We start from the raw sequence: 19,981 nt of genomic DNA on the forward strand, positions 1-19,981 counted from the left end.
CGAGAGGAAGTGAGACACAGCGGAGGGGCGGTTCTAGGGGCGGAGGGGCGGCTCTAGGGGCGGAGAGGCCGACTTGGGGGATTTGAAGACACGCCCAGAGCCGGAGGACGGATGGAGGAGGAGAGGAGAAGACGGTTGGCTGACCTGGGGGTAAGGGAATGTAGCAGATCTGAGCTGGAAAGGAGGCAGCGCCCTCCCTCGGCTTTGAGGGAGGGCCAAGGGGTGGAGACAGAGATGAGCCACAGGTGGCCCTGCTTCGGGAGAACCCCAGGTCTAGTGGAAGAGCAGTTACCCAAACAGAGGTTTTCATACACTAGTGGGACTGGCTGGAAAGGAGATACTCGGCGGGCACTTGAAGGAACGGGGAAGGAGGGTGGGTGGTCGCCAGGACTTAGGGGCTGGGGGAACACTTGAACAGCACGTGCAAAGGCATGGAGGTTTGACACAGGAGAGCCTGTTTGAGTCATGTTAAGATTTAAGAGGGGACCCCTCTTAAATGGGCAGCATGGGCAGCATCAGAGCCAAGGAGATGGACCAGTTCTGTGAGCAACAAGAGAGTGAGTTTAGAACCCAGGAACATGACCCAACATGGATGCTGGGACGGGCACTCTGACAACCGGGACAGGTGGCCTGATCTAGGACAATGGCTGTGGGATGCAAAGGAGGGATCTGAGTTAGAGACACTGGGAGGACACTGAGTGGAGATGAGGGGGGACAGGATGATGCCTTGGGTGGCAGTTGGAAAGGCTGGTGAGTCTGAGGCAGTGGTGGCAGGCTGGCAAGGGGGAGAGCTGGTGAGCAGATATGAAGACAGCGAGGAGAGAGCAAATCAGCTCTTGGCCAAAGGAGAAGCGTGCCAGCTCCCAGCTGGTGAGGGGAGAAAGCACAACTCCTCACTGGGTCAAGGGCCCTGGCTTTCAAACATCAAACCATCCCAACCACTGTGCCACCTGCTGTGTACAATTCTGTGCTCAGTTCCAGCTTGGAGCAGACTAGGGATGGTGATAGGATCTTGCTCTTGTAAAGCTTATCATCTGGGGTGCGTGGGGGAAAGGGAATGGCGGGGAGACCCAACTTCCTAGGGACTATGTGAGAGGCCTCAGGGGCCTACCCTAACCTTCAGCCTGATCAGTACCCACCAGGGCTTTAGAACCAGGCCATCAAACTAGGACAAGCCAAAGATGGTGAAGCAGCATCTGCAGAAGGGACATGGCTATGGCTGGGGTGTGAAGGGCCTGAGGAGGCAGGACTGGCATGTGGCTGAGACAAAGAAAGTTGTATTAATTTTTTTGCTTACTCTTTTTTTTAATGTTTATTTATTTTTGAGAGAGAGAGAGAGAGAGAGACAGAGTGTGAGTGGGGGAGGGGCCCAGGGAGACACATGCACAGAATCTGAAGCAGTCTCTGGGCTCTGAGCTGTCAGCGCAGAGCCCAGTGTGGGGCCGGAACCCATGAACCTCAAGATCATGACCTGAGCTGAAGCCGGATGCTTACTCAACTGAGCCCCCTCTTTGCTCACTTTGAAAGACACCCCGCCCCAACACCAAGTTGAAAATCAGTGCTTCTCAGAGTAAATTCACCATTTGCATTTGGATTTTCTTGAGCCATGGAGTGGCAAGTTACCTCTGGATCAAGGGGTGTGCCATTTCTGGACCTCTGTGATGCTCTCTCTGGAGGGCCTGCCCCAGGATGGTTTATGCTCTCCCCTTCTTCCTCACTCTGCTGTACTCCCTGAGGTCTGCACATGAAATTTCTCTTTTTGTGCCAAAGTTCAGGCCCTCCTGCCACACCTGGACCACAACAAGCTGGTTACGGCTTCATTCAACAAGTCTGAGATCCATTCTGTGCCGAGCACTGCTTGCTGGGCTGTGGGGACACAAGGAGGAATAATTTGCTCACCAGACCCTTAAGAAACCCTAATTCTAGATAAGACACCCCCACACCCACACGCACCGCCACCTCAGTATGTGAGTTTGCAGCGGGAGTGCTGAGAAGGCTGGTAGCATTTCCTTGATTCTGGAGTTTTAAACTTCGGCTTCTGAAAACCCACTCACAGAGTTCACCTTGTCTTCCTGCTCCTTTTCCAAGGCCGGGCGAGAGCGGAGAGGCAGGGCTCCAGCGGGTTCGGTCCTCCCGGCGCAGGGGGCGCTGTGCGACGGCGGGAACGCGGCCGAGCTAGCCACCTCCTCCTGCGTCGCGGCCCGTGAAACCGGAAGCGGCGGCCTGCCGGGGGCGGGCTTGGGGAGCGGCCGGCTGCGCTTGCCGGGCACCGCGCGGGGGCGCGGGGCGTGCCCCAGTCAGGAGCCATGCTCGGCAGGTCCGGGTATCGGGCGCTGCCTTTGGGGGACTTTGACCGTTTCCAGCAGTCGAGCTTCGGCTTCCTGGGCTCGCAGAAGGGCTGCTTGTCCCCGGAGCGGGGCGGCGTGGGGCCGGGGGCCGGTGAGTGGCCGCCCAGCACAGCGGACCCGGGGCGGGGACCGGCCGGCACCCTCTGGAGTCAGCCGGTCTGGTGCCCTCGCACCCTAAGAGGAGGCACAGAGTGGCCACGATGTGGAGAAGGGCCTGGACCGGGCGTTGGGATGCTAGCGCTCCTCCGCCCCCCACGTAGGGCTGCTGGGCTGTTGCCCCGGAGCCGTCTTATTTTCTAACAGGCCTCACCCCCTGATTTCTCCTCTCGGCTCTTATCAGCCCTTTAAGCCTGGGAAGGGATTTCAAATCCCCATTTTGACCAGAAAGAACCCGGGGTCTAGGCATAGGAGGTCACTAGCTCACTAAGGGCACTTGGTGGCAGAGAAATGGCAGAATCTTCATCCCAGTGACTACTTCTGGATGCCCTGAGCTTAAGCATCTACCTGTTTCCTGATGGATAGCGACAGGAGAAAAAGGCAGGCCTTCAGCTGCCTGTTGTGTCAGCTTTGGTCCTCTTTTGCTCCAGAGCCTTGAGTGTTTCCCTTAGCCCGCCCAGGGTCAGATCCCACATGCCTCAGTCTGAAAACCGAACCCTCCTGTAATGATAGCTTGACCCTATCCCAGGGTTTCTTTCCTGCAGTAGCCACAGGGGTCGGAGCCAGGCAGTATCCTGGGGCCTGGAGAGCCCAGAGGACATGGTGTTCCTGGGAGGTCTGAGCAGAGGCTCCTGTCTGCCTCTTGTCCAGCCTTGGCATGGGAAGGAGAGCAGAGGATAATCATCCTAGATTCTGGGGCTTTCTCAGCTCCACTTTTCATTCTGGGCTCTTGGTTCTCCAGGGGCCAGGGCCTCTGTCTCAGATGAGCCTATCTTCCTAGTTCCCACACCCCATCCGAAGCTGCTTCAAGTGAAGCATTCAGTAGTCCTCAGGGCATTAAAGGGGGTGCATGGTGAGCCTGAGAAGAGAGAAGAATATCTTCCCTGTCATCCGTGGCTCCTGTTGAGCCATTAATGCTTTATCCCTTTAGGCTAAGGTATTATCTGCAAAAGGAGGCCCTGAAAGCATGCTTCTGGGGCTGATGGTAGAGGAGCAATGTTTTATACCACCAGCATTCAGTTCAACCCAGCACAGTGTGTACAGATGCCCAGGTGCCCCTGGCTCTGTGCTACACATGGATGGCAGGCTATATCAGACAAGGGAATTGGTCCAGATACCCAGAGAGGAGAGCGTCACATGGATGGCTTCTCACATCTAATGGCTGTTGCCTAGCAGAGACTAGGCCTTGTGGGAGCGGGACTCAGACAGATTAGTTTTGATGTGTGGGAGGAGGGAACATCCTTAACTAGCATCTGGTTAAAGATACGGGAGTATTAGGCAACGGAGAGCCCTGAAAAGGAAAGAGCTGGTGAAGGGGGGGTGGTTGGAGGTGGGCAAAAGGTGCCCTTGACCAAGTTCATTCAGCCTGCCGCTATCCTGCCAGAACCAGTTGGCGTTCCTTGACGGCCTCTGCTCTCTTGTCCCCAGATGCGCCCCAGAGCTGGCCTTCCTACCTCTGCCATGGCCTCATCAGTTTCCTGGGGTTCTTGCTGCTGCTGATTACCTTCCCTGTTTCCGGCTGGTTTGCCTTGAAGGTAAGGCTGGCCGGGTTACCCTCAGGGTGGTTGGGCTGCACTGAAACCTTTGGCGTTGTTAGATGAATTCCCCATCCTCTGTCCACTTCCTCTAAATAGTACATTATCACACCTCGATGAAATGGGCTAGTCAAGGATGGTTCATTTGCATCTTTCAGATGAGGAAAGTGAGGCTCAGACTTGCCCAAAGTCATACTGGGCGCCAGTAAATGGTCAACAAGCCTTCCCAGTTTCCCAAGTCCTGGGGTCTGGACACTGGCTTTATGGTACACACAGATATCTTTGCCATACGTTCCTTTCTTTGGGTCAGGCTAAAATCTGAAATGAAAAACACTCAACTTGGCCCAGCAGGTAATGAGTAGTAGGAATTCAGGCCTGGTTCTCAACAGGGCTGGTGTAGAGGGAAAAAAGATGAACTATAGTTAAGGATCACATCTGAGAGCTGCAGTGAAGGTGGAAGCCCAGGAAGGCCTTGCTCTTTGTGTGACCCTAGGCAATAATAGTCAACTTTTCTGGAAAGCCTTTGGGTTTGGTGTGGTCTGGAAGGAAGCCTTAGAAGGTCCTAAATCCTGGTCCTAAAACTGCCACTGAAACAACTACTGTGTGACCTTGGGCATGTCACTTTGCCTCTCTGGGCCTTCATTTCTCAGTTTGGACATATTTACTTCTGAAATTGGGAAAGCCCTTTACTTGGGGTTGGAGTCATTCAGAACTACATCCAAATCCTGCCTGTTTCACTCGGGGGCTCTGAGATTTTTGAGTAAGGCATTTAACCTCTCAGAGCCTTGGTTTTCTCTTCTAAAAAGATCTAAGGATAACTGACACCAGCCAAAGCAAGGGAAGAGAGAGGCGAGGGAGGGACCCTGCCGGACGTTGTTGCCTGCCTACACTCAGCATTTTCACCCCTTTCCCTCGTTCTCGTGAACAGATTGTGCCCACCTATGAGCGGATGATAGTGTTTCGACTGGGCAGGATCCGCACCCCTCAAGGGCCTGGCATGGTTCTGCTCCTGCCCTTCATTGACTCCTTTCAGCGGGTGGACTTGAGGACACGAGCTTTCAATGTCCCTCCCTGCAAGGTGAGGGGCTTCTCAGCTCCCCTGGACAGAGGGAGTGGGGGCTTGTGCAGAATGTATTGTGGGAGCGGCACCTTGGTGTATGAGTAGCCATCAGGGGTGGGGTCGGGGGAGTGACCAGAAAGTCGAGGATGGAGGTTGGAAGGATATCCTTGCTTCGTGTACCTAACACCATGCACTTGGGGACATGATTTTCCCCTTCAGGAGCTAGGTCCCACGCGGGTGGGTCAAGCTGGGTGGTCTCAGTGGGCCTGACCTGCCTGCAGCCCCAGCCCTTTGAGTGTCCCCTGTCTCACGTCCTCCCCCAATAGTTGGCCTCTAAGGATGGGGCTGTGCTGTCTGTGGGGGCCGACGTCCAGTTCCGCATCTGGGACCCGGTACTATCTGTGATGACTGTGAAGGACCTGAACGCAGCCACGCGCATGACAGCCCAGAATGCCATGACCAAGGCCCTGCTCAAGAGGCCTCTGCGGGAGATCCAGATGGAGAAGCTCAAGATCAGCGACCAGCTCCTGGTAGGCAGCTCTCACAGGGTAGAGGTCAGTGGTGGGCACATGGGCCTGGCTCTGCCTGCCAGGGCACTTTGAGCAAAGCACCGGATCGCTCTGGGCCTCAGTTTACCATATGTCCTAACTTTTGAAGAGCCGGTGGTCTGGGTGGGACTGTGAGTTGAGGAACAGAAGATGGGTGCAGACCAGAGTGGTCTTGGGCGAGCCCATCTTAAAGAGGCAAAGGGGCCCTGGAGGGGAGTGGCCTGCCAGAGATTCCTGGGTCCTGCCTCACTGCTGGGGTTTTACCGTGCCGTGCCCTGCAGGCACTGCCATGACCTGCAGGCACTGCCATGACCACACTGCGCCTCACAGGCAGGCGGGAAGGTGAAAGGAGCAGGCCTCCTGCCAGTCACCTTCTGGGGACTTCTGTGCTCGTGTGCAGCATGTGCATTTTGGGGGCCTTGTGTTCCTTGTTCAGGACAGAACAAAGGGACGTCGGGACCTGGGGACCTTTTTCCTGCCTCTTCTCCATGTGTGAGTAATTATCTATACCAGAATTCCCCTCATGTCCCTTCTATGGCAAGATGGGGTGGAAGTGAATACACATGTGGCAGCACGTCCCCTGCTCCCCATGCTTACCTTGTGCTTTGTCCCGTGTCCCGGTGGACCGTGGATGAGGTTTCCCCTTGTTCCCCTTGGCTCTGTTTTACCCCGGGGACTTGGGGTGAGAGGACAGGAGGGGTGGGGTAATGCCAGTCCCTTCAGGAAGTGAATCAACCACGTGAGTGAAACTCCTCAGGAAATCCTACTGTGATGGTGACCGCAGCTGTCACATGCAGGGCATTTTCTAGTTTACAAGCCCCTTTGCCTGCCCAAGCATAGCTCTGCTTTACATTTTGCTGCGAGAGGGCCTATTATTACTGTTTCATTTTGGAGGGAGGAAACTAAAGGCTCAGAAACTTTTTTTTTTTTTTTTTGATGTTAATTTTTGAGAGAGAGAGCATGAGCATGGGAGGGACAGAGAGAGGGAAGACACAGAAACCGAAGCAGGCTGCAGGCTCTGAGCTGTCAGCACAGAGCCCAATGTGCGGCTTGAACTCACAGACCCCGAGATCATGACCTGAGCCAAAGTCAGACGCTTAAGTGACTGGGCCACCCAGGCGCCCAGGGCTCAGAAACTATTTGAGATGCCTTCTAAGAGTCACAGTCAAGGGCAGAGCTGGCCTAGAGCCAGATCACCTGCCCTCTCACCCCCCACACCTCCATCTTCTACAATTGATAACAATTTTTATTTATGAAACCACATGCCATTTTAACGTGCTTTTCAGAGGAGAAAACTGATCTCAGTCATTGCTGTCAGGAGCAGGGTAGGGGAAGAAGCCAGAAAGCCAGGCATGTTGTGCAACAAAGCCAAAGAGAGGCAGTTTGGGGGAGTCAGTCCCACACCAGGATGTTAGTCATTTAGGGCCTGTTGCCCGGACTGAGTTGGCGCCTGGTAGAGTAGGGTCAGGGCCTGTGGTTAAAACGAAATCCCGAGAAACCCAGCATGCCTCCCCAAAGCCCTGGGTCAGGCATAAATGTCTCATTCCCACTCGCCTTTTTGCCTACTTCTCCCCTGGAGGGGTGCACGCTCCCCACTGTCCCTTGCCAGGCCCTCCCTTAGCTGCTTGCTCACTCTTCCTGCAGGCCGATTGCTTCCCCTTCACCGCCCACCCACCCCTTGTCCCTCTGCCACAGCCTCGCCTCTTGCTCCTGGGGCCGGGGGCGGGGAGGGGCAGATGCTCCAGGACAAGAGCCCTTTCAGCACCTCCAGCGTCACCCCTTCTACCTCCTCTTCATAGGTGCTATTTTCCCTGCTTCACTGCCAGCTTCCTCAGAGACTCCGCCCTGCCAGGGCAGTGCTCTGGGCCCAGGGCTCAGCTCCTGCCTCCGCTAGTCCTCCCTCCTCCCCTTTCTGTGTGGGCAAAGGCTCATCCACCACCCCAGCCCTTACTGGCTCCCACCTGCCTCTCCCCTGCCCTTCAGCAGCCGGTCCTCAGTTTAGGCTTCCTCCAGGCCCCTAAAAGAGACAGCCCCTTCTGCTAGCTCTGGGGAGTTACTCAGTCCTATGCTCGCTTCACCTGGCAGTAGCCTTTCACTCTGTGGACCCTCCTCCTCTCACTCTCAGACCCTCTGCTTCCCTTGGCTTCCGCTATTCCACAGTCTGCTTGTCCTCCTTGCTTCCAGCTCACTGCGTTACTCCTTGTTCTCCTGCCCTTCAGTTTCCAAGTTTCTGGCGTTGGCCTCCTCTTGTCTGGGACGGCCTGGGAGAGCTCGTCCACCCGGGCTTTGTGCCACCTCTGGACACTATTTACAATCCTCTGCTCTAGCCCTACTCCTGTGCCCGGGACCCTATTTATCCCCAGTTTATCCCCTGTTGGACACTTGGCTCTTCCATAGTTATCATCCCTCCCCTAGCCACCTCCAAATCTGTGTCTCCCTCTGTGCTTGCTGTCTAGGTGAACACCTACACTCACGATCCACACGGGAGCCCACACCAGAAATCTGACTCCTCACTGCCTTCCCTCATTGCACATCCAGGCAGCCACCAAGCTTACTGGTTGTTTCTCTAGTGTCTTGCTGTAGCTTTATATAGTTTCCAGAGTTGTGCTCTGTCCTCTGTGTACCTTGGCTGCACAGCCACATCTCTGCCTGACAGCAGATCCGAATCGCTTCTGCCTGCAATTTGAAACAATGTCTTACCTGGACTCCCTGCCTCCACCTTCAGCCCCCTTCAATCCAGTGTCCACACAGCAGCCAGGAGGATCTTCCCAACAAGCAAGTCTATGGCCTCCCTGCTAAACTCCTCTCTGGGGCTCCTTGCGTGTCAGAATAAATCCAAGTGAACCGGAGCAATCCACCCTGAGCCCTCAGCTATCTCCAGTCTCCCAGCCCACACCTGATGGTCCAGCCTAATGCACCTACGGTTACTCACACTTCCTCACACATTCCAGGTTCTCCAGTCTGGGCTTTTGTACATCCTGTTCCCATTGCCTGGAAGAGTCCTTTTGGGGTTCCCGGACCCATTTCCAATGTGGGGGAACCCACACAACACCAAGCAATTTTTTTTTTTTAATTTTTTTTTCAACGTTTATTTATTTTTGGGACAGAGAGAGACAGAGCATGAACGGGGGAGGGGCAGAGAGAGAGGGAGACACAGAATCGGAAACAGGCTCCAGGCTCTGAGCCGTCAGCCCAGAGCTCGACGCGGGGCTCGAACTCACAGACCGCGAGATCGTGACCTGGCTGAAGTCGGACGCTTAACCGACTGCGCCACCCAGGCGCCCCGTCACCAAGCAATTTTTAGGCACCAGTAGAATGTCCAAGAATTCAGCTCAATTCTGACACTATCTACTGGGAGACAGCATCATCAGACCCCATGGGTTGAGGGCTCAGTCCCACAAGACTGCCCCCCCACTCCCCACTAAAGATGCCAGTCATAAGCCCCAGGCCATTACAGTGCTTATGACCAACCAGATACAGACTGGAGGTTCCAGTGACCTTCCTGGGTTCTTCTGCTAGAGCGGCTCCCAGAACTCTGGGAAACACTTAATGTTTGCCAGTTTATTAAAAGATACGATAAGATATATGAATCAACAGCCAAAGAGATACACGGAGTGAGGTCTGGGGAAGGGGCATGGAGCTTCCACGGCCTCCCCAGACACACCATTCTTACCACCCTCCTGGTGTTCACCAGCCTGGGAGCTCTGGAACCCAGTCCTCTTGGGGATTTTATGGAGGCTTCTGAGGACTGAAAGTTCCAATTTCTCCAGTCACATAGTTGGTCCTCCTGGCAGCCAGCCCCCACCTTTGGGTGGGGTCCAAAATCACCTTTGCTATCAGAACCAAAGACACCTTTATCACTTTTCTCACAGGCGATTCCCAGGGTTGTAGGAGCTGTGAGCCAGGAACAGGCCAAATGTATAGAAATATTTTGATGATTTAAATGATCAAATGTATATTTCTTACAAATCATAACATTGCAGCCCTCCTTTCCCTTAGGCCCTTTCACCGGTTTGACTCCCCTCCAACCAGCACCCATGCTCCCTCCCTGGACCTCCAGGGCTTCAGGCCCTCTCCAGGTTGCTTACCACCAGCTGCACACTGCTGGGTTGTAACGGCTCTCAGCCTGTGTCCCCTGGAGGAGCTTGGCCCATAGGGAGTTGTCCCCGGAGGCTGTGGGGCCTCCGGGCCAAAAAAAAAGGTGCTCCCAGAAAGGCTTGTTGATTTAATTCCATTTCTCCCCACACTTTTTTCCAGCTGGAAATCAACGATGTGACCAGGGCCTGGGGGCTGGAGGTGGACCGAGTGGAACTGGCAGTGGAGGCTGTGCTCCAGCCACCCCAGGACAGCCCAGCGGGGTCCAGCCTAGACAGCACCCTCCAGCAGCTGGCCCTCCACTTCCTGGGAGGAGGCCTGTCCTCGGGGGCAGGAGGTGCCCCACCCCCAGGGCCAGGTGAGGAGCCCCGGGGGAGGAACTGGGCGGCGCTCAGCCAGGCTCTCAGCTTGGTGTCCTGCCCAGGCGCGGCTTGGCTGCTTGTTCCCTTACGGAGTTCGGCACCTGTGTGCAGTGCACCCCTGCCCAGCTGCTCAGCCAGCCCCGCTGCTGAAGCGGACCGAGCTAAGCAGCAAGAAGAGCCCAGGGACCTGAGTGTGTAGAGGCCTTCGGGAGCCTCTGTGGCAGGAAGTGACCGCACCTGGGAAAGAATTTGACTTTCAGGGCTGGAGTAGCTGAGAAACAGGCTCTGGGGATTAAGGCTGAAAACGTAAGGGCTACTTCTTAGAGGAGGAAGCTGAACTCAGGCCTGAAGGGCATATAAGAGGAAACTGCCACGAGAGGTACAGAGGTGACACTGGTCCCGACCTTGGCAGCACACTGACTTTCTTCTCTCTGCCTCCTTCCCCAACCCTGTTGGCCACGCCCAGCGGACACCTTGGAGATGGTGAGCGAAGTCGAGCTGCCTGCCCCTCACGGCGGCGCCGGGCCCAGCCCGAAGCAGCCTGTGGCCGAGGGGCTGCTGACGGCCCTGCAGCCCTTCCTGTCGGAGGCCCTGGTCAGCCAGGTCGGGGCCTGCTACCAGTTCAACGTCCTCCTGCCCAGCGGGACCCAGAGCATCTACTTCCTCGACCTCACTACAGGTGCCACCGCCTTCCCCGCCCTCTCCTTCACACCCACCTCCCACCCCGGTGGTCCTTTTTTAAATTGCCCCCTGCTCCTGCCAACAGTTTAGTCGGGGGCTCAGACACCATGCGCAGACAGCGATCGTCCGGGCCTTTGTCTCCCTGCCCTGGCCAGCGGGACAACCTAGACAGCCGAGCTTCCTACACCAAGAGCCCCACACACAGTGCAGGCCCACTGCACACGAGGCTCTCTGCTGAGCATTGCGGTGTGTGAGCTCAGCTACTTCTCACCACAAGCCTCTGACTTCGGGATGATCAGCATCCCTGTTTCACCAGTTTAGAAGCTAAAGCCCTGAGTGGTCACACACACTTAGAACCCGCACACTTCACTACTTTCCACTCCCCCCAGTGGGACGTGCTAACCCCGTCTTCCCCCTGCTGCATAGTTGTCCCTCTACTAATACTCAGTTTTCTTTCCCTGCACAGGGCACGGGAGGGTAGGACACGGGGTGCCTGACGGCATCCCTGATGTGGTGGTGGAGATGGCTGAAGCAGACCTGCGGGCCCTTCTGTGCAGGGAGCTGCGGCCCCTGGGGGCCTACATGAGTGGGCGGCTAAAGGTGAAGGGCGACCTGGCCGTGGCCATGAAGCTGGAGGCTGTCCTCAGAGCCCTGAAGTAGCAGCCTTGGCTGACTGTCCATAGCCCAGCCCCAAGTCTGGCATCAAGCCAGGGGGGGCATCTGGGAGGAGGAGGCACCGGTGCTGTACCTTGGATTGTTGAAGCCTTGAGAAGTTTCAGCCCCAGCCAGGAGCCAATGAATGGAGGCTGGCAGACACCAGACTCTGGGAGAGACTAAGTCAGGCTGCCCTGCCTTGCTCACCTACAGTGGTTTTCTGAACAAGCCTTTGCCCGTCCTGGTCCCCTGCTGAGTGCCCAGCCCCGAGCTGAGTACACAGTGTGATGACAAGAGAGCCAGGCCTGCTTCGCTCTGCTGGCTACCTGAGTGGAGAGGCAGGGCCCATAGAAACAGTTTGACCATAACTGGTTTGGTCCCAGTGTGAAGGAGCAAAGCATGTGGCTCAGGTCCAGCTCCAGAGGGGATCAGAGACGTGGAGTCGGGGAGAAGGAAGGCAGCCATCAAGAGGTCACTGCATGGCGGGGATTTGGGGGTTGGGCTGGGCCTGCCTTCCTGGTTGCAGCCTAGGCCCAGGCTGCTGGGTGGTGGGGATGGAAAAGCTTGGGGCCTGTTCCGCCGCCGGCCCTGCTCCTGAAGACGTCTTGACTAATCCACCAGCTCTGTCTTGCATGCTTGACGGGCTGGGGCCCAGGGCAGCATGTTGGAGAGCCCTGCTGTTCTGTGCTTTTTACCAGAGGTTTGCAAACCACCAATAAATGTGCTGTTTACAATGTATTGGAGAGAAGTGGGGGCACGGGGGTGGGCTAGGGGGCTCCCAGAGGCCATTTCCCTGCTGCCCCCCCCCCCCGGGCAAGGACGAGGGTTTGGAGGCTGACACACCCTCAAGGTACACTTGAACCACCCACAGTTCCTCTTCCTGCCAAGGGTTTCAAAGACCCTGGGGCAGGTGCTGGGCACTCTGTTCCTCTTTAGGGTAGAAGTTTGCCAGGAAAGAGAGTGAATGGGTGTGTCAGAGCTGGTGCCGCAAACAACCTCCTGAGGGGCAGGGTGGGGGTTCTGATCACATTCAGGAGCCCCTGTCAGCTCCCCTTCTTGTTACACCGCGTCACTGTTCTCCACCAGCACAAAGGAAGGAAACAGAAGGAACTGGGCCTGGAGGCCTGGCCTGGGCTTTCGCCCCGGGAGCCCAGCCCGGCTTTCTGCTCCAGTGGTCCAGCCCAAACCCCAGGGACCCCAGAGAAGGGGCCTTTTACTTCTTCAGCCCTAAGAAATGAATCTCACTTCCTGGAAAGGCTTATGAAAAAAAAAAAAAAAAAAACCCACAGAAATCCGGACCTCCCCTTTTGAGAGCAGCCTCAGGCTTGTCCTCTGGCACCAGGCCTTTCCCCTCGGGGCCCTACCCAGCTCCCCTGGCACCAGGCTCCTTCCAGTTTTCCCCTCGGTTCCTGCCAGTGCCTGCCTTTCCCTCCTGTAAGTCCTCCCAGCATAGACTGCGTGGCCTTCGGGTTCAGGTTTTAGCTACAGGGCCCCAACCTGGAGAGCCAGAGCCCCCGCTGGTTGCCCCCGCTCTGCCGCTGCCCCTCACCTGGAGGCCACCCCGCTAGCCAGGCTCTCTGTTAGAAGCCTTCCCTCGAATCCTTCCTCTCCCGGTCAGCCACCCTTCTGGCACCCCTGAGGCCTGGTGGGGCACGGGCCTCTGCTCTCGACTGGGCCCCCTCTCCACTTCGGGGCCGTCATTGTGGCCCTTCCCCACTGTGTCACTGTCCCTTGCATAAGTGCCTGCTCTCCTTGCCGGACCTTGAGCTTCATGAGTGAGCTATTTACCTATTCCTTCCACCACTGCTGCACACAGTGCACCAAGAGTTTATGGGAAAGCCCAGGCATCTTCCTCAGGAAAGCTTAGAGGAGAAACTGAAACTCAGGTGTTCTTTGTGGGTGTGTGAGGATCAACAAAACATTTACAGGAAATAGAAACTTTTGGACGTCTATATAGGTGGGGGGTAAGGCCTGCCATTAATCCCCCCTATTGAGGGGAACTCATTCCTGGGCCAGGGTAGCACTCCAGGAAAGCGAGCCCATGGATTCAAAGACCCTGGGCTTCAGAGGGCTGACATGACCTTGCAGTCCCCAGTCCCCAGGGGAAAACAAGGGGCACTTATGGGAGGGAGGAGGATGTGAGGAGGGAGGGAGAAGGTGTCGTCAGAGGAAGCTTCCCTGAGGAGGTGATGCCCTTGCAGCCACAGGGCAGGGGTGAGAGAAGAAAAGAGACGGGGGCAAAGCGTTCCACAGAGGAGAAAGCCCCCTCGAGGACGCAGATGGTGGAGGCAGCTGAGCGCCTCTGATTCGGGGAACTGGAACCTAAAGTATGGGGGTGGGTGGGTGCAGAGATTTGGGGGCAGGGGGAATAAAAATAGTAACACTGTACCAAATATGTCCCCGCACTGAACTAGACACTTGCCATATATCATTTTTCCCCTCAAGATAACCTTGTGAATAATAATTAAAATAACTTATGTTGACGTATTATTTTGATGTCATTTAAAAAATAAGTTAATTTTTTTTTTAATTTTTTTTTTCCAACGTTTATTTATTTTTGGGACAGAGAGACACAGAGCATGAACGGGGGAGGGGCAGAGAGAGAGGGAGACACAGAATCGGAAACAGGCTCCAGGCTCTGAGCCATCAGCCCAGAGCCTGACGCGGGGCTCGAACTCCCGGACCGCGAGATCGTGACCTGGCTGAAGTCGGACGCTTAACCGACTGCGCCACCCAGGCGCCCCCCCAAAAAAATAAGTTAATTTTGAATAGCTAGTACCGTCACGTTCAAAAAACGTTTTAACTTTTAAATTTTTTTTTTTTTTTTTTTTTTTTAAGCGAGAGATCGTGAGCAGGGCAGAGGGGCAGAGGGAGAGAGAAAATCTTAAGATCCCAAGCAGGCTCCACGCTCAGCGCAGAGCCTGACGCGGGGCTCGAACCAACGACTCAGGGATTATGACCTGAGCTGAAATTGAGAGACGCTCAACCGACTGAGCCACCCAGGCACCCCCCAAATTTTTTTAAGGATTAAAAAGGTACACTATTAAAATTGTCCCTCATACTCCTGACTCCATCCATGTATGTCCCACACCTTCCTCCAAACAGGTATCCCCTGATGCTAGTTTCTTGGTTATTTTTCCAGAAGTTTTTAGCCTCTAGATTTATTTATTTATTTATTTATTTATTTCAGAGAGAGAATTCAAGTGGGGGAGAAGAGAGAGAGAGAGAAAGAGACTCTCAAGCAGGCTCCATGCTGAGCGTGGAACCCAGTGCAGGGCTCTATCCCACAACCCTGTGATCATGACCTGAGCTGAAATCAAGAGTCAGACACTCAACCGGCTGAGCCACTCAGGCACCCCTCTGGCTTTTTAAAATACAAATGGCAACATCAAATATAATGTTGCTTTATTCACTTAACATTACACCTTAAGGATCTTTTCATAATAGCACACACAGACTTTTCCCACTGGGTTTTGTAGTTACATATGATTCCGTAATACGGGATGTATCATAATTTATTTAATCTGTCTACATTGATGGACATTTAGATTATTTTGTGTGTTTTTCTATTCCAAACAACGTTGGGATAATAATCTTTAACATACACTATTTTGCGTGTGGTTGAGTTTATCTGTAGGATAAAATTCCAGAAGGGAAAGTCCTAGGTCAAAGCATTTGTAGTTTAATAAAAATTACCCAAATGCCCTTGCTAGGGGTTGTTCCAATTTACTTTCATCATTAGTGAGTAAGAGTGTGCTTTTCCTCATAGTCATGCCAACACAGTGTGTTATTAAATTTTTGGATTTTTTAACAATCTGGTTAGGTGAAATATTGCATCTCAGTGTGGAGTTTTTATTATTGTTCAATTGTTTACTGCTCTTTAACTTGGATTTTCAGTCCCAGAAAAAACACAGGATTTTTGTTGTCTTCCTCCAGCAATTACTTAAAAAAAAGTATAATATAATGGAGTGCGCCCATTTTAAATGTAGTGCTTGATGTGTTTCGACAAATGTGAACACCGTGTAACCATCAGCCAACACAATCAAGATCTAGAACATTTCCATCAGCTCACAAATTCCCCCATGCCCCTTTCCCCCATCCCTTTCCCAGGCCACCACTGATCTGCTTTTCTATTGCAATGGATTAAATTCCACTTTTCTAGGGGACCCTGGGTGGCTCAGTCCATTGAGCGTCTGACTTTGGCTCAGGTCATGATCTCGTGGTTCCTGAGTTCAAGCCCCGCATCGGGCTCTGTGCTGACAGCTCAGAGCCTAGAGCCTGGAGCCTGCTTCGGATTCTCTCTCCCTCTCTCTCTGCCCCTCCCCTGCTTGCACTCTGCCTCTCTCTCTCTCTCTCTCTCAAAAATAATAAACATTAAAAGAAAATAATAGTAAATTCCACTTTTCTAGAACTTCATACAAAATGGAATCACACAGCACGTTCCCCTCTTGTGTCTAGCTTCTTTCTCTCCCCGTAGTGTTGCTGAGAGTCATTTGTATTATGTCTATCTGTGGGTGGCACCTTTTTCCTGTATGCTCCTTCCACTGTGTGGATAACTGCACAATTTACTTATTTGTAGTTTTCCATTTTTGATGATCAAACAAAGCTCCTTTGAACATCTATATACAAGCCTCTGTACGAACATATGTTTCACTTGGGTAAACACTGAGGAGTAGAATTTCTGGGTCAAGAAACTGCCAAACCAACTCCAGAGTGATCATGCCAACACTTGGTATTGTCCATCTTTTTAATGTTAGCCATTCTAGTGGGTGTGACTGATGATGTCGAGCCTCTTTTTATATGCTTATTGGGCACATGTCTTCTTTTGTTGATATCTTTTTTTTTTTTTAATTTTTTTTTCAACGTTTATTTATTTTTGGGACAGAGAGAGACAGAGCATGAACGGGGGAGGGGCAGAGAGAGAGGGAGACACAGAATGGGAAACAGGCTCCAGGCTCTGAGCCATCAGCCCAGAGCCTGACGCGGGGCTCAAACTCACGGACCGCGAGATCGTGACCTGGCTGAAGTCGGACGCTTAACCAACTGCGCCACCCAGGCGCCCCTGTTGATATCTTTATTGGAATTGCATTAAATGTGTGAAGAAACGCATCAAAAATCACAATCTTTGTGATATTGAGCCTACTGCCCCATGACCGCAGCATGTTTTTAGGTCTTCTTCTGTGTTCTTCAGGAATTTTACAGTGTTCTTCATATTGGTCTTGAGCATTTCTTAAGTCTATCCCAAAGTACTTTATCTTTTATGATACTACTATAAACAAGGTCTTTCCTTCCATTTTAATATCTGATCAGGATGCAATTTACTCTGTAGGAATCTGGTGCCTCATTGACTTAACTGTATTTCTATTTAAATCACTTCATCTTCAGCACCCAGTCACCTAACAAGTGTTAACTTTATCTCCTCCTTTCAAGGCTTTGAGATGCTTTCTGTTGTCTAATTGCATTGGCTGGCATGGAGGTGAGTACTTTGAAGATGGGAGTGAGAGATTATTACACTGAGAGGAAAGATCCAGAAAGAATAGAGAAAGAGGGAGGGGCGGGGAGGTCCTAGAGGAAGAGAGGGAATGGGACCTGAGCCTGATGAGGGGATTAGCAGTGGACAGAGTGACCACTTACCCTGAAGAAAGAAGGAGAAAGTAAGGATGGGGTAATTATCTGGGTGAAGGTGAAAAAGAATCTCTAGTTGGCCCCACGTGCAGCCTGGGTCTAACACGTGGGTAGGCGTGGCTGGTGGTAAGATCTCAGTCGCTGAAACATCAGGCCCTGGTGGGTCCCCCCAAAACCTTGCAATGAGAATGATGAAGAGGTGGGCCTTGGGGAGACTTGTGTATGGGAGGGATGAAAGCTGGGAGGAGAACACTTCTGGCTCATTCCGGTAAGTAGTTCTTGGAAGGGAGGGGAGGGGGGAGGGAGAAAGCAGAGGATAAAAGGGGGTCATCTACCACAGTCCTCCTTCACCGGGAGCTATTCCCCTAGACTGAGACTCTGACTTGTCTTCACTGACTTTCCAGAGCCTGGGACAATGTCTGCTGCACTGGTTTTTAAAACTCACTTGTTGGGGCACCTGGGAAGCTCAGTCGGTTAAGTGTCCGACTCTTGATTTCGGCTCAGGTCATGATCTCACAACGACATGAGTTTGAGCCCTGCATCAGGCTCTGCGCTGATAGCACAGAGCCTGCTTGGGATTCTGTAACCCTCTCTTTCTGTCCCTATCCTACTTGCTCTCTATCGCTCTCAAAATAAATAAAAATAAACTTTTTTTTAAACGTTTATTTATTTTTGAGACAGAGAGAAACAGAGCATGAATGGGGGAGGGGCAGAGAGAGAGGGCAGACACAGAATCAGAAGCAGGCTCCAGGCTCTGAGCCATCAGCCCAGAGCCCGATGTGGGGCTCAAACTCACGGAGCGCGAGATCGTGACCTGAGCTGAAGTCGGACGCTTAACCGACTGAGCCACCCAGGCGCCCCAAAGATAAACTTTTAATAAACTAACTTGTTGAATGAGGTGGAGTAGTATTAGATATGTTGAGGCAGATATTAGGTATGGATGGCAGAAAGAGAGAGAGAGAGAGAGGGAGAGAGAGAAAGGGACTGAGAGGTACAGACAGGCACAGACAGGGAGAGGGAGACAAGAACAAGGAGAGACAACAAAGTTGGGAGACCAGGACAGAGAGGGAGGAGTCAAACTGCTGTGCCCTGCCACAGTGGTGAAAACAAAGCCATGCAGATCACCCTGGAGGGGCCAGAGTCACCCCAGAGAAGAAGCCTGGGGACTGGGGACGACACCCAGGGGCCTCTCTTGTCTCTTCTCTCAGAAGGGAGCCCACAGAAGCCCAAGCGTGAGCTTGTGGCACCACCTGGTGGCGATTTGGGAGATTGCTGGTTTCTTTAATCCAGAAGCTGCTTTCAAGGGGAAAGGGATTTTAGGGGGCAGTGATGCAACCTGAGTGGAAAGCAAATGAAGAGGGGACCAGAGCCTGGGAAATGTACACCTCGCCTGACCACACACACACACACACACATCATGTGTACCAAAGGCCAGGGTCGGTTTGTTGGAGAGAGTGGGTAGGGAGTGGGGGGAGTGGTGTTGGAGTAGGAAGCGGGGAGGACTTGGCCAGGAGAAATTGGGGAGGTTGACTAGTGTGACCAGGAAACTGCAGATCATAGAGTTAAATCTGTAAAATGGGGCTAATTGTATCAAAGAACAATTTTAAGAACTTAAACATTTTAAGAATTTCCTAGGATGAAGTACTATCACTTTTCAAAGTTCCTCCCCAAATCAATTATTAAAACGCACAGAATTGCCACATTAAATATAACACACTCTAAAATAAAACGAAGTGAGGGGCGCCTGGGTGGCTCAGTCAGTTAAGCGTCTGACTTCGGCTCAGGTCATGATCTCGAGGTTTGTGGGTTTGAGCCCCGCATCGGGCTCTGTGCTAACAGCTCAGAGCCTGGAGCCTGTTCCGGATTTCTGTGTCTCCTCCTCTCTCTGCCCGCCCCCCACCATGCTCATGCTCTGTCTCTCTTCCTCTCTCAGTAATAAATGTTAAAAAAAAAAATTAAAATAATACGAAGTGATTTTTGTAACTCTGCCTTGGAAATTATTTGGCTAAGAGTAATTCATTTACACTATAATTATCTGTGAATTCTCTGCACTCTTTGGGCATTCACTTGCATTCTTGAAGTGCTTGAAGAGTTTTAAAAAATCTAATCTACAAATTATTTCGAAACGTAATGAAATACTTATGAATACTACATTTAATAATTAAAGAAGTTGACAGAATTAATGACATAAATTAACAACTGATGACATTTTGTAGACGTTTCATTAAACATTTATTAATTTGGGCTATTGTATGTTTTGCATTTGGGAGCTGGGGCTTTTCTAGGGCTTTCAACTTTTATGCAGGTCTCCAAGCACGTGAAAAGGGCCATACATGCCTTGGGAGAGGGCCTGGGATATTCTAGAACAGCAAGGCAGTCAGGTGTGGCTGGCGTGGAGACTGGGGGAAAGTAGGAGGGGATGAGGCTAGAGGGGAAAATGGGGCCAGGTCACGTAGGGCCTTGTAGGCCATCGTGAGGACTCTGTGCAATGGGGACTCACCGGAGAATTCTAGCAGAGGAGTGTGAGAGACCGAATCTACAAACTGACAATGGCCAGGCTACATATAAAAACAGAAGTCTGACCTGCAACCTGCAGAAACCACCCCCCCTTTTCTATGATAACCAGGCCAGGAAGCCAGCCTGCTGTGAGTCGGGTTTTTGAGACGCCAGACCACTATCTCTGGTGACAATCCAGGAAGCCAAACAATAGCTTCTGTAACAACTGGCCCCAAATGGTCAGAACTTGATGCATAACTGACAGGTTCCCTACTTTTTGTCCTTCCTTCCAACTTAGAGTCAACCAGAAAAAGCCAAGCATGCACTCTTAACCAATCACACAGGATGTCTGACTTCTGGTCAGCCCACCTGTAGCTTGCCTATGCCAACGGCCTTCAATGGGGGCACACCTGAGGCTTCC

At 52.7% G+C, this 19,981-nt stretch overlaps 1 protein-coding gene across 2 annotated transcripts; it reads left to right on the top strand.

Annotated features, from left to right (window-relative positions):
• The first annotated feature begins 93 nt into the window (after positions 1-93).
• Positions 94-12,177, top strand: STOML1 (stomatin like 1). Of its 2 annotated transcripts, none has more exons than XM_047074833.1 (7): positions 94-150; positions 3,933-4,039; positions 4,968-5,117; positions 5,426-5,629; positions 9,905-10,100; positions 10,571-10,783; positions 11,252-12,177. In XM_047074833.1, the coding sequence occupies exons 3-7, from the start codon at positions 4,989-4,991 to the stop codon at positions 11,443-11,445; spliced, it is 936 nt and encodes a 311-aa protein (XP_046930789.1). In that variant the 5' UTR covers positions 94-150; positions 3,933-4,039; positions 4,968-4,988; the 3' UTR covers positions 11,446-12,177. The 2 variants fall into 2 exon arrangements, with proteins under 2 accessions (XP_046930789.1, XP_046930788.1); XM_047074832.1 differs by lacking the exon at positions 94-150 and adding an exon at positions 2,264-2,439.
• Positions 12,178-19,981: the final 7,804 nt, after the last annotated feature.

This window comes from Lynx rufus, unplaced genomic scaffold (assembly GCF_022079265.1).
Source record: "Lynx rufus isolate CCGP_SWC_20201006 ecotype Redwood Valley unplaced genomic scaffold, mLynRuf1.p SCAF_13, whole genome shotgun sequence".
In the NCBI taxonomy this organism is placed as follows: Eukaryota; Metazoa; Chordata; class Mammalia; order Carnivora; family Felidae; genus Lynx; species Lynx rufus.